The sequence below is a fragment of the Triturus cristatus genome, chromosome 9, assembly GCF_964204655.1.
Source record: "Triturus cristatus chromosome 9, aTriCri1.1, whole genome shotgun sequence".
Classification (NCBI taxonomy): Eukaryota; Metazoa; Chordata; class Amphibia; order Caudata; family Salamandridae; genus Triturus; species Triturus cristatus.
Genome location: NC_140592.1, coordinates 1,054,327,611 through 1,054,342,272, shown reverse-complemented (window position 1 = coordinate 1,054,342,272; position 14,662 = coordinate 1,054,327,611). Strand labels below are relative to the sequence as shown.

Below are 14,662 nucleotides of genomic sequence, written 5' to 3'. Positions count from 1 at the left end.
TTGTATCACATCACAATGGCTTAGTCCAGAAGCCCCAACTTTTTTTAATTGGAGATCACTGATATTAGCCCTCTATAGTCTTGAATCTGCAATCTATTCGAGACATGGTAGAAGGAGGTCTGAGTTGGGTCATAAAATTTGGGCTCCTGTTCGGGAGTGGCTGGAGGTGTAGATTAATGTATGACCCCGGTTTTCCCCTTTTTTTTTTTTTTTTTTTGTTTTTTTAATTTTAATTTTTTTTTTCTATTTTTATTTTTTCTCTCTTTAAATGTTATATAAGGTATTGTCTTTTGCTGAACCATTGAATAGGTGTATGCCATTTTGTCAATGTTGACTATATATGTCGTGTCTTCCCTTTCTGTTTTCTGTATCTGTACTGTTGGCAAGCAATAAAAGAATAAATAATAAAAAAAAAAAAAAAAAAAAAGAAATGTACCTTTCTGATGTTTATATCATGCTTCCTGTGTTCATTTATACCCAATTACCAAGGTGTGTACCTTTCTGTAAATCAATTATACCCTGCATTGACATTGTTGCTCTTGTATTTTATGTTGTGGCAGTGCGTCTGCGGCAAGATGAAAAGCGGCATCAAGAAGAGACAAATCGCGTTAAAGAACGTAAAAGAAAAAGGGACAGATATGCAGAGAAGGTACAATTGAAGATTCATTGAAAGTGGAAGGCATTGAGAATCAAAGCTATAGAATGATAGTTAATGTTCTAAATGTACATTGCATACTTCCATTATTTTAGAATGTCTATAGGGAGAACTGACTTTAAGGTACCTCTTCTACAAAGTTTGAAATGTCTTTGAGGTGGGGCATGGTTTTACAGAATTAAATTGAATCTGATTAATAAGTTAATCAAATCATGTGAATGTTAATACCAGTTCCTTTCACTCGTTTGTTGTGTGGTTCATAATTTTTTGTGGACCAGTGGGATTTCTGTTTAGGGTGAAGGTTACATTTCTGACATCAGTTTGGAGATGGCTCAATGCGCATCAGTAGGCTCAGACTATACATTATCTCAAACACTTTGGTTAATAAGCCACTCAGACTGCTATGTAGAGTGGATCTCCTTGAGGATTACTCATCTGGGAGCAAATCCAGTCCACAGACTAGATCCAGATTTATTTCAAGAATTCATCCTCTCGTGCTAGCTTGGATAGTGCTGCTGAAGAGTCACCCACGGTTCTGCCTGACATCACACTCGATAAAAGCACCACCTGACCATTGGTGTCTGTTCTTTCTTTCACTCCATCCCAGATGCTGGTAACCCTGTTTTTTTTAGTCCTGTCAATTTCCAATTCCTCAAGCATTGAAAAGCAAGAGTGCAACTATCGTAAACTGCACCAAGTAACCTTAGAAAATCCGCCCGACTCTTCCCCACACAGTATACCATTTCTGAAGAAATTCCATCTTCACCAGGTATATTTTCCTGATTCAATGACTAAACCTGGAAAGGTGGAGGCCCTTTAACAGACTGTCATGCAAGTCTTTGACGCCTCCTAATGTGTCCTCTGAAGCTACTATTACGATAAAAAGTATTTTCTGATGACAGATCCTCTCCCTCTAAGGTTCCAACGTTTTACTGTTTTGCATGAATAGATGCACTCTCCGTATTCGATTGAGATGCTCTGTTTTTTTCAAAGGAATGATGTTGATGATAGTGAATCTCTTGACTATCCTCGAAAGATGATCTTCCAGTCTCAGCAGGCCTTCATCAGAATAATCATTGTTCACCTTAGTGGTGGAGTAAGCTTTCAAGACTCCATCCCTCCATATAAGGGCAGTTCTCGAGGACCTATAGGACGCAAGTTTAACTTGATGATCCTTGTAGCAAGTATTACCAGGTACTAATTATGAGGTCACTGCACTGGAAAGTAACATATTTTTAGGCTTTCACTTTCAGGAGTTGCGACATTTGACTGGCAAGGCTTATTTTTTTAAATTGATTTCTAATGGGACATTCGATTTAGTTTCAGATGAATAATGCTTCATAAAATCTATTTTCGAAAAGATATGACACTGCTTTGGTATCTATTCACAAGGTGAGGAATCTGCGGTTAGTCATCTCTATCGGAAGAACAAGTTACTTACTTTTGGTAACGCCTTACGTGTTAGAGACTAATCATAGATTCCTCTTTGACTCACCACTCTCCCCGTTCTGTGGAATGGACTCATACAGTCCATTAATAAGATGTGACACAGTAATTGTTTGTAAATGTAAAGGCTAGGTAAAGTAAGTTGCAACAGAATTGCAATACTTCATACTAAAATTAAATTGCAATTAGACTAGGTGCGCTTTACAGCACTTTTCCATGCTGCTCAAGCTGCACGCAATATTGGGGCTTAAGTGAGCAGGGCTGTTGTGCTGTGCTTGGTTTATTTGCATTGTGAGTCACAGTCAGGCAAAATTAGCCACAGTCTGACTATGGCATTTGTGTCTTTTTTTTAAAAATAAATCTTTTTATTGATTTTAATCATCAAATAGTCACATGTATTAGTATTTATGCATTTCAGTCAAATAGTCACATGTATTGGTATTCATACATTTCAACTTAATAGTAATAAGTATTTATGATATAACAGTTCGCAATACCTCAGTCAGATGTTATCAGTGAGTGTCTTCCATTTCTCGACTTTTCCATTTCCACTGTGGGGGACACACATAAGTCTCCTCTATGTGTATTCCACCCGCTCCATTTTTTGTCCCATTTTTTAGGACAGCCCCTGGATTTATATACTGTTTTTTCTGCTGTCGTGCAGTTGTCCATTTCCGCCACCCAACTCCTTAGTGATGGTACCTCCGCTGCCCCCCATTACATGGCAATTGCTCTTTTGACTAAAGTGTACCCTAGGGTGGCGAGTTGCAGCTCCACTTCTGTAAGATCGGTGGACTCCCAAATGTTAAGGAGCCCCATATGTGGTGTTAGGGTTATTTGTTTCCCCAGTGCGTCCTGCATTTGTCGTTGCCCTGTCCCATAGGGCCATATGTGAGGACAGTCCCATATTATTTGATAAAAGAATGCCTCTTGATGACAGTCGCGCAGACATAATTTGTCCTGTCTCGTTCCTATCTTGGCTAAAGTGAGCCCGGTGAGGTATGCTCAATGTAAGATTTTTAATTGGATCAGTCGAAAACAGTGATTTATGGCTGCTTCTCTTGGGGGACATCACTGCAGTGTGCCAGTCCTCATCTTCAATACTGCCGATGTCAGCTTGCCATTTATCTCGGAGACGTCGGAAGGGATCTGGCAAATTATTGCACAATTTGCTGTATGTAAGTGAAATAGCTTTGTCTGGAATGGGCTCAGCAAGCAATCTTAAGTTTGGGAGTGCCGCCCGGAGTGCATGACGGATCTGCAAGTAGCGAAAAATCTCCCCTTGTGCCAAGTCATATGTCTTTTTGTAATACACTAAATGTAAAGATTTTGCCCTTCTTGACTAAGTGGCCTACAGTGGATTGTCCGATGTTGTCCCATTTATCAAATCCCAATTGATAACATAGTAACCCCAATTTTTGGGACGACCACAAGGGTGTGGCCTGGGTCAATACTCCGGCCCAGCCTAGACGTTTAGTTGCTTGATGGGCCCAGATATCTCCCTTTCCGGATCTTCGTGTATAAGGCTTGCTAGCACCCCTCCCGGCCCCTCTGGTATCTGTCCACCATGTATGCTGGGTCTGTCGGTGACCGATATAGCCAGTGGTTTATTACTACTAATTGTGAGGCCCAATAATAGTCATATATCCGGAAGTGCATACCCCCCGTCGTACCACCCTTTAGTCAATTTGTGAAGTGCTATATGAGGCGTACCCCCACTCCATAATAGCGAGCAGACTTCACCTTCAATGTTGTTAAAATACTAGTCGGGAATCTGATAGGGGCAATTTTGAAGGATATATAAGAATCGTGTTAGAGCCAGCATCTTGAACAGGGCAGCTCGGCCCAGCAGCGAGCAGAGATCTCCAGTGTTTAACATCGTTACGGAGTCTTTCTAATGGGACAGCCAAATTCCTGTCATAAAAGAGCTGGGGGTCTGGAGTTATAAAAATTCCAATATAGGGAAACCCTGGCATTTGGGTCTTGAGCTCTAAACAGTACAGTGGTGGAGGAAGGATTTTGACAGTCTCTAATGAGAGCAGCGACTGAGGACGGCAGGGTCTACCATGACCGGATGCTTATTCAGGTATCTTGGCCTTTCATCGTCAGCAGTATTGAAGATGGCATTAAAGACATGGGCAAACATGCAAATCAACCTTAACCCCTCCCTACAGTAGATGGTCCATATCAAACTGCTAGGGCATATCCCTTCTGAACAGGAACACAAGCAGCCCCTGACCGTTTTCGTTCTAGTTGGACAAGGCTATAAGATGTTCACTAACTCAAGTCTCTATAGGAGGTTTTGTAACACGGTACCACCACAAATGACTTCACAGCCACCAGAGCCACAGACTTATTTTAGCAGAAGGTAGACGCAGGCTGGGGATCTTGTCTTTATCCATAGCCCCTGCATCACCCAGTCCCTAACCTCTTTAAAGACGTAGGGGCTTATTTTGATGGTGGTCAGTCAGACCGCCAACTGCTATCACAGCTGTCAGGAGACCACCGACAAGCAGTAGGCCGTCTCACCACTGTATTTCGATGCGATCGTCGGGTTGGTGGTCGGAAAGTGCTCATTTACACTTTGGCTTGTGCTGCGGGCCAGGAAAAGGGCTGCAGCATAAGCCGCGGTGTAAAGAAGAACTTGGTGCATGGCACATAGTGCATGCACCGTGTGGTGCATGGCACACGGTCCATGGAGGTGTGTGGGGACATTAAATGTGACTCCAGGGTAACTTTACAGTGATCCAAGAGGGACGAGGGCCCTGTTTGGGTCCTTCAAAGTCGGTTTCCGAAAGGCTTTTCATGGCGGTCTTCGTGCCATGAAAAGACTGCCGGAAGGGGACAACGTAATCCTGACGGCGTTGACTGCCTCGGCTCCGCCTCCATTCAGGATTGCGATTCCAACTGCCACCTCTTCGGAATCAGATGATCCTGTTGGAGGTGGCGGTCTCCCTTCCCCCATCCCCCCAATGGTTTCGGTTCAACCGCCAGCATCAAAATGCGGCAGTCGGACCGAAAGGCTGTCTGTCGGCCAGACTGCCACCGACAGTCTGTCGATGGCAGTCCAATCGACCTCTTAATGAGGCCTGATTACGATCTTGGCAGATGGGATTTTCTGTCACAGATGTGACGGATATCCCGTCCGCCCTATTACAAGTTACATAGGATATCATGGAATTGTAATACGGCGGACTGGTTATCCGTCATGTATGTGACAGAGTATCCCATCCGGCAAGATCGTAATCAGGCCCTTAGTCTTCAAGGGGTACGACAGTCTGTGGGGAAGTGAATGTGCACGTTGTACCAGTATTGATCATCTGCCAGGCTGCTATGCAGGCGTTCCTTCATCTGTTCACAAAGTGCTTTTGCCTGGACAAAAAGGTCCGGCAGGATGGGCATTTCACCCTATCTTTTCTGTTGGATTTCCTGGTCTGAGCCATTCCACTGATTCACTACTGGGAGAGGTACTGATTTGGGATCCATAACAAGGTGAGGAGTGTGCAGAAGAATAAGTTTCACATTTTCTGCTAGAGACTCTTAACTACAGATTCCTCACCGACCGACCCTTCTCCCCATTCTGTGCAATGTACTCTTACAGTCCAATAATAAGATTCCACTCTAGAGATATGCACACTGGCTCATTCTGATTCCTATGGGCCACGCATTCGACGTCGTGGCAGAGATCAGAAAAAAACTAACTTCAGCGTGCGGAGGTGGTACTATTATAGGATCCAACGTGGAGCTGCACGGTGCTAATTTTCGACACATGAGGGAAATGCAATAAAAAAATCTACCGATCTCGTCTGGCCCCTGGGGAAATTCACAAGTTGAGGAATCTACGATTTGATAGAGACTTCACCAGAAAAGGCATTAACAAAGGCCCCTATTTTCTTCTATTTTCTTCTATTTTTACTGAGGGTGTATTTTTTTATTTACTTAATTTTGCTGTGCCTGGGTCCCAGGTCATCTATCTTGTAAGCCTCAAGCCTGTCTCTCATTGATGGATGTAGTTCCTGTGGTAGAAAAAAAAAAAAAGAGTCCTATAAAGAAAAGCACATTTTCTTGTGGGTTATCTTTCTAATTCATATATCTGAAAGAAACACGTTAGTTAGATTCCTCACCTTAGAATATCCCCAGGCGTCAGGCTGGATCCGGAAAGATTTTTGTAGCAATACCCCTTGCGCGTCGCTGGGCGTCGTCTGCGGCTCTGCGTCCGTCATTGGCGTCGTGCGCCAGAATGACGTCGTCGGAGTACTTAGACGCCGCCCTCGCGCACTGACGTCAGTTCTTCTTTTTTCCGCGCCAGACAGCGCCGATCCGGGAAGAGCTTACCCCTTAGTCAATTTTTGACTAAACTTTTTGACTCTTTTTGGTCTTCTGTCGACTCGACTCTGGTGCCAGTAAGATGCCTGGGTTTAAAGCCTGTGACTCCTGTCATCGACTGATGTCGGTGACGGACCACCATCGCCGGTGCCTTTACTGCCTGGGGGCCGACCACGACGCGGAGTCGTGCCCCGATTGTCAGGCCTTGACCTCGAAGGCTAGGCGGGAGCGGTCCCGTAAGCTTCTCGAGCTTCAGCACTCTGCTCCACCATCATCGCTCGTCGGGCTCGAAGTCTTCGGGTAAGTCGAAGCAATCAAAGAAGTCCAAGAGGCGACACCGCTCTTCGGACTTCCCTCGCCGGTTGCGCGACTCGGCCGAGGGTCAGGGTGGTCCCACCCCCGCGGCTCCATCGGAGCCGCAGGAGCCGTGTCCGTCTCCATTCCCGCCGGTACCTGGGACTGACGCGACTCCGGCGGAGGTCAGTGCCTTCCTCTCGGCCATGAGGGGCCTGGCTCTGCCGTCGACGCCTGCCGGCGCACCTTCTGGCCCCGCGGGCTCGACTGGGCGACTCTGGCCCCGTCGACGAATTCGGTCCCGACGCCGCAGGTCCCCGAGGAATCCAGGCCTGGATCTCTGTCGGCTCCGGTCGACCTCACGACGCCTCCTCCACCGACACCGGTTTCACCTCCGGCGCCGTCTCCGGACGACGCCGTTCCCCGGTTTAGCCCCTGTCCGGACCCGACGCCGGCGCGGCGCCGCCCGGCGCTGCACTCGATGCCGTTGGATGAGCGTTTCATCTACCGTCCGGCTCCGATCATTCCTCCTGTTTATCAGGAATCGGATGACGGGGGCGACTGGGAGGGGTCTGAGGACCCTATGGCCATCCAGGGCCAACTTTCACAGGACTGGGCAGACAAACTGGGGGATGCCAGTGGTCTGGACACTTCACCAGAAGCTGGCTTCATCTCTCCTCCGACTGTGGCTTCGGAGGAAGGTGCAGCTTTTTCAGTGGTGCTGCGCAAGGCGGCCGAAGCCCTGGGTCTCGAGTTGCCTGCTGTGGCCGTGAGGACTAATATCCTCACAGAGGTGCTTCAACCATCAGCAAGCTCCACAGAGCCTCTGCTGCAGTTCAATGAGGCCCTCATCGACGTTCTGCAGGGCACTTGGTCCAAGCCCTCCACAGTTCCTCCTGTGGATCGGAACGTGGCCCGGCGCCACCGCCCTGCTCCGGGCAACCCCAGTTTCCTGTCCCAACACTTCACCCCCGAGAGCCTGGTTATCCACGCCTCCACTTCCCAATCCTCCTTCCCGTCCGCTCCTCCAGATCGGGAATCCAAGAGGCTGGAACAGTTCGGAAAGAAACTGTTCTCTTCCCTGAGTTTGGGCCTGCGGTCTTTGAACACCGCTTGCCTCTTGGACCGTTCCTCCCACTCTCTGTGTGATGCGGTAGAGGACGTGCTGCCCCTGTGTCCGGAGGAGGCCCGGATACGTCTCTCCCAGGCACTTGCTGACGGGCGAGATGCAGCGCGACATGCCATACGGTGTGGACTTGACACCACGGACTCGCTGGGTGAGGCGATTTCCACCACGGTGGCGCTCCGGCGCCACGTCTGGCTGAGGTCCACGTCTTTTTCGGGGGATGTCCAGAGTACCCTCATGGATATGCCCTTTGATGGCGCTCGCCTTTTTGGTGAGAAGGCGGATAGTGCGCTGGCTCGTTTTAAGGATTCCCGGGCTACGGCCACATCCTAGGGTCTCTCGGCCCCACGGCCGCAAACGTCTGCCTTTCACCCCTTTCGTGGCCAAGGAAGGGGCGCCTCCTCACGTCCGCCTAGCCACCGGCCGCAGAACCAACCTGCACGCGGTCGCAGACGTGGGTTCTGCCGTGGCGGTACTAGAGGACAACGCGGTCAGTCCACATCCACCCCGGCAGCATCCGCCTCAAAGCCCTCCTAGTCCGAGCTTTCAGGCCCATTCCACGCCAGTGGGCGGCAGAGTTCGCCATCACCTGCTCCACTGGCGCTCCATCACTTCGGACAGGTGGGTGCTGCAAATCGTCCGAAGGGGCTACTCCCTCCCCTTCGAGACGACCCCTCCAGCCATGCCACCGCAGTGCCACCGTATATCGGAGGATCACTTGAATCTTCTGTGGGATGAAGTTACGGCCCTCTTGGCCAAAGAGGCCGTCGAGCGCGTTCCTGGTCCAGAAGTAGGCCGTGGTTGCTATTCCCACTACTTTCTGGTTCCCAAGAAGGGCAAAGGGGGCCTACGCCCTATCTTGGACCTCAGGAGCGTCAACACCTTCCTTCGGAAGGAACGGTTCAAGATGCTAACTTTTGCTCAGGTTCTGGCTGCCCTCGACCCTGGAGACTGGATGGTAGCGTTGGACTTGCAGGACGCCTATTTTCACATCCCCGTCCTGCCGGCCCACCGGCGTTACCTGCGGTTCACGGTGGGCCAGGAGCACTTTCAGTTCACCATGCTCCCCTTCGGCCTCACCAGTGCCCCTCGGGTGTTCACGAAAGTGATGGCGGTGATCGCAGCTCATCTGCGCAGATCGGGGGTTCCAGTCTTCCCCTATCTCAACGACTGGCTGTTGAAGGCGGGCTCGCCCCAGCAAGTCATCTCCCAGACTACGGCCGACCTGCATTTGCTGGGGTTCTCCATCAACGTGCCGAAGTCACACCTGAGACCCTCCAAGAAGCTCCTCTTCATCGGAGCGGTTCTCGATTCGGCGCAGTTCCGGGCTTATCCTCCGGAACAGCCGGTCCGGGATATTCAGGCTCCGATTCCCATCTTTCGGACTCTATCCTGGGTTTCGGTAAGGTTGGTGCTGCGGCTTCTGGGGCTGATGGCCTCCTGCATCCTGTTGGTGCATTACGCCAGGTGGCGAATGCGGGCTCTGCAGTGGGACGTGAAGTTTCAGTGGGCCCAGCATCGAAGCAACCTGTCCGACCATGTCTTGATCTCGGAGGGCACTGCGAACCAGTTACAGTGGTGGCTCACGGACCGCGATTGGGTCAGCAGCAGATGCCTCTCCCTACCCCAACCGGATCACATAGTAGTGACGGACGCGTCCCTCCTGGGATGGGGGGGGCCATATGGGAGAGGCGGGGATCAGAGGACTCTGGTCTCCGGCGGAGGCTCAACTCCATATCAACCTTTTGGAGCTGAGAGCGATCCGGCTTGCACTGAAAGCATTCCTTCCCTCTGTCCGGGGAAGTGTCGTGCAGGTGTTCACGGACAACACCACCGCCATGTGGTATTGCAACAAACAGGGCGGGGTTGGGTCGTGGACCCTTTGTCAGGACCTCTGCGCCTCTGGACATGGCTGGAACGCCAGGGCATCACCCTGGTGGTTCAACATCTGGCGGGCTCTCTGAACGCCAGAGCAGATGAACTCAGCCGCCGGTGCATGATGGATCACGAATGGCATCTGAACGTCGGACGTGGCGCAAGGTCCCTTTCGGCAGTGGGGAGAGCCTTGGTTAGATCTATTTGCCACCGAAGAGAACGCGCAATGTCAGCAGTTCTGCGCGTTGGAATTTCCAAGGCAGCACTCGCTCGGAGACGCTTTTCGTCGCGAGTGGAGTTGCGGTCTGTTGTACGCCTTTCCGCCTATACCACTTCTGCCCAGAGTGCTGAAGAAGATCAGGCGCCACCGGGCCCAAGTTATCTTAGTGGCTCCGGATTGGGCACGAAGGTTCTGGTATCCCGAGCTACTCAGTATGCCAATCGATCCCCCGATACGACTGCCTCTTCAGGAGGACCTTCTGTCGCAGCAGCAGGAGACGGTCCTCCACCCGAACCTGTCCAGCCTCCACCTCCATGCGTGGAGATTGAGCGGTGGCAGTTGATGCCATTTGACTTGCCTCCTGAAGTCTGTGATGTCATTCTGCAGCCAGGCGTCCCTCCACAAAGACGGTATACGCCTGCCGGTGGAACAAATTTGTGGCATGGTGCACAGCAAAGGCTGTGGATCCCCTTTCCGCCCCTCTTTCTGAGGTTCTCCTCTTTCTTCTTTCTTTGGCCCAGCAGGGCTCTGCTTTGGGCACCTTGAAAGGGTATCTTGCTGCAATCTCTGCCTTCTTACGGCTTCCTGATCAGCCTTCTCTTTTCAAGTCCCCTGTTGTTTCACGTTTTCTCAAAGGCATTACTCACATGTTCCCTCCTGTCCCCTTCGTAATGCCTCAGTGGGACTTGAATCTTGTTCTGACCTTTCTGATGTGCGCTCCTTTTGAGCCTCTTCACAATTGTCCCATTCGTCTTCTGACCCTGAAAACTGCTTTCCTGGTAGCTATCACCTCGGCTAGACGGGTGAGTGAGCTCCAGGCTCTGTCATCTAAGCCTCCCTTTCTTTCTGTTCATCCGGACAAGGTTGTCCTCCGGACTCGTCCTTCTTTTCTACCAAAAGTGGTGACCCCCTTTCACATCGGGCAATCTGTCACGTTGCCCACCTTCTTTCCGCCTCCGCATCCTTCAAAAGAGGAAGAGAGGCTCCACCGTCTGGACCCAAAACGGGCGCTGTCCTTTCATTTGGACCGCACCAAACAGTTCCGGGTGGACGACCAACTTTTTGTTGGATTCGTAGGAGCTAAGAAGGGGAAAGCGGTACACAAACGGACCATCTCACGGTGGGTTGTGTTGTGTATTAAACTTTGTTAATTCTTGGCAAAAAAGGACCCTCCTGTTGGGTTGAGGGCCCATTCCACCCGGACCACAGCGGCGACTACTGCCCTGGGCCGGGGAGTTCCCTTGCAGGACATCTGTCAGGCGGCGACGTGGGCTTCACTGCACACGTTTGCCAAGCACTATTGCCTGGACAGCCAAGTCCGGAGAGATGGCTACTTTGGCCGTTCTGTTCTCCAGGACTTTCTGGTGTGATCTTGGTTCGCAGACCCACCACCGGGGTTGGTATTGCTGGGGTATCTACTCTGAGGTGAGGAATCTAACTAACGTGTTTCTTTCAGATGAACAAGTTACTTGCCTTCGGTAACGATGTATCTGTAAGAAACATTAGTTAGTTAGATTCCTCACCGACCCACCCATCCTCCCCGTTCTGCGAACTGACATCTAGGGTTAAGGCTATCCTTTTCAGGGCCCTAGATTTTTTGGCACCAGTGTCGGTCTCTTGCATGGCTCTGCGTTCCTGGCGCGGAAAGCTATGTACAAGAACTGATGTCCGCGCGCGAGGGCGGCGTCTAAGTACTCCGACGACGTCATTCCGGCACACGATGCCAACGACGGACGCGGAGCCGCAGACGACGCCTAGCGACACGCAAGGGGTATTGCTACAAAAATCTTTCCGGATCCAGCCTGACGCCTGGGGATATTCTAAGGTGAGGAATCTAACTAACTAATGTTTCTTACAGATACATCGTTACCGAAGGTAAGTAACTTGTTCTTCAATATGGAGAAAATATTCTGCTGTGAAACTATCATGTCAAGAATGTCATGTGGGAGGAGGAGCCTAGTGCGCAACCAAGATGGCCGCGTAGGTGCGAGGCTCCCGAGGACCTCCGCGACCTCCTATGACTATCCTGAACATATCCTGTCCTAGATGAGGGGACTGTGTTGGTGAGCCCGAGCTGAGGCGGCGCCCGTTTTCCGCTTCCAAATCGGACCTCGGACACCGACTTTAGCACCGATTGAGGTTTGCGGCCTTCTCCTAGCCGAACCCCGGATTTGCGTTGTGGGGCGATCCAGTGACGAAGTGAATAACAGCGGCGGGCAGGGCTTGGTGGCTCACGTAACCCGCACTTTCACTTTCGCACCCTCCTTGCTGTATATGCGAGGTTGGGTTGCGGGGCTTTGTGTGTTGGTGTGGCCTCGCTGGGGGACCCTGCCTGCCCGCCGGCTGTGATCCGCCCCGCAGATCTGGGGTAGCACCCCCCCGGAGCCCGTGGACCGACTTTCCCGCCTTTCACGACGTGGCTGGTGCGATTGGGAGACTGGGACCATGGCCACGAAACAAGACGGTGATCGGGCAAAGGTAAAATCGACCCGACGTGGCGCAGCCCACCAGTCCAACAGCATGGATCGCTATACCCTCCAGAAGGGATCTCCTGAGGTGCCACGCAGGTCCCCTGAGGGCCCTACTGATGCCCCCGATCTGCCCACGGATCTGACTCTGCGGGATGTCATGGGCGCCATCGCCGAGATGAAGGCCTCCGTGGGCCAGCGTTTTGACACACTGGCGCAGAAGATCGACTCGGTCCTCGTAGATGTTGGCCTGATAAGGGCCGATCTCTCCAAGACCAACGACCGAGTCGATTCTTTGGCCCACACCGCATCGGGCCTTACGACAGATGTGGCGGCCCTGCAAACGGAGGTGCGCTGGCTTGCTCGGGCGAGTGCGCTGATGGATCGTCGCCTGGAGGACTCCGAGAGTCGGGCCCGGAGGAACAATATCCGTATCATCGGGGTGCCTGAGGGACGTGAGGAAGCGGCGGCGGACCTTTTTGTGGAAGACCTGATTGTTACCCACCTCCAGCCACGGGGGCTGAGTAAATTCTTTGCAGTGGAGAGGGCCCACAGGGTTCCCGGGGGAAGGCCTAAGGTCGGAGCCGCTCCGAGACCTCTCATCGCCCGGATTTTTAATTTTCGGGACAGAGACGCTATCCTCCAATCCTCCAGACTACAGGGACCGATTAGACTTGACAATATGGACATTAATTTCTATCCTGATTTCACCCCTGCGGTCCAGAAGCAGAGACTGAGCTTCCTTGGTGTCAAGCGCCGTCTTCGGGACCTAAATCTCAAATACGCCATGCTTTTCCCAGCTAAGCTGCGAGTGGAGGTGGAAGGTCGCACACACTTTTTTGATCGTCCCGAAGCGGCCGGGGACTGGCTGGATACTCTGTCTGGAGAACGGGATCGGGGTGGCGGGGGTGGAGCGGCCGGGGGAGAGGGCTCGCCGGATCAAGACTGAGGGACTAATATTATGCCTCGCTCGGGACAAAAATGATGCCACTTTTGACTATACGTCGGATTGCTTAAGTTCCCCTCCTATGGAGGTTGTGTGGGGTCTCTTGGGGGTTCTCCCTCCTCCTCTGGGGGTCTAGTTAGTTTAACTATCTATGGGGCGACAGGCACACTGCACGTTGGGGGGGCTGTCTGGGCTCATGCAGGGGTGCAGGGAGGGGGGAGTTTTGTTGGGGTGGGTGGGCAGGGATGGGGTGTTGTTCGTTATTATCACAAGGCAACCCTTTTTTTGTGTTGGTTCTACTGTGCTCTCGGGGGGACGAATGATGGTTTCTGTGTATGATGGGGGGTAGGGAATTGACTTTGTTGTCTTGGAACGTCAATGGACTGGGGGACAGGATCAAACGAGGTGTGGTCCTACAGTATCTGAAGCGACTTTCGCCTGATGTGGTCTTCCTGCAGGAGACACACCTTATTGGCAATTCCTTCTGCGCCATGAATCGGCGTGGCTACCGCCTCGTGGCCCATTCGGGCTTCACGTCAGGCTCGAGGGGTGTGGGTATCATGGTAAAGAACTCGCTCCCGTTAGAAATTGATGAGGTGCTCCACGATGACAGGGGACGTTACACTGTCTTGGTTGGGAGAATGGAGGGCAAAGTGGTTGTCTTTGTGTCAGTGTACGTCCCACCGGGGTTGCAGTCGACCACCTTTGCAGATCTGGGGCGCCTCCTCCTTGGCCTTCTGGGGGGGCTTCTGGTGGTGGGGGGGGGATTTCAACGCGGTGGTTTCTGGGACTGTGGATCGTCACCCCCCTAGGGACCTCCCCCGGGCACAGGCGTGGCTGTCCGGCCTCTTGGATACACTGGGATTGGTGGACTGCTGGCGCTTAAAACATCCCACGCAGTTGCAATACACTTTCCACTCGGGGGCCCATGGTAGTCTCTCACGGCTTGATTATGTCCTTGTCCCGGCGGCCCATGTCGGGAGGGTGGGGGAGGTGCGCCATTTGGCACGGGGTATCTCGGACCACTCCCCGCTATTGTTGCATTTTGATGTCTTTCCGAGGGCTGAGAGCAGGGTGGTCCCAATCAATTCCTGGTACCTGCGCGACCCCACCATTCGCGCCGACTTGATTAAATCCCTCCAGCGCTATTTTGAGGAGAATGTGGGGTCAGTGCCTTCAGCTATCTCCCTGTGGGAGGCCTTCAAAACAGTACTTAGAGGGGAGGCCCTATCCCTTATTTCCCACGCCCGGAGGCGCGAGCGGGAGGAGGTGACCCGGGTGGAGGCTGAAATAGCGGAGCTGGAGG

General features: G+C 51.8%; 1 protein-coding gene across 2 annotated transcripts in view; it reads left to right on the top strand.

The window, feature by feature from the left end:
* INO80 (INO80 complex ATPase subunit) overlaps window positions 1-14,662 on the top strand; it is a 670,892-nt gene that overhangs the window by 543,560 nt on the left and 112,670 nt on the right. For both annotated transcript variants that reach the window (XM_085626921.1, XM_085626922.1), the window contains exon 32: window positions 561-649. In XM_085626921.1, the coding sequence (XP_085483047.1) occupies window positions 561-649 (89 nt within the window). The remainder of the gene's footprint in view (window positions 1-560; window positions 650-14,662) is intronic.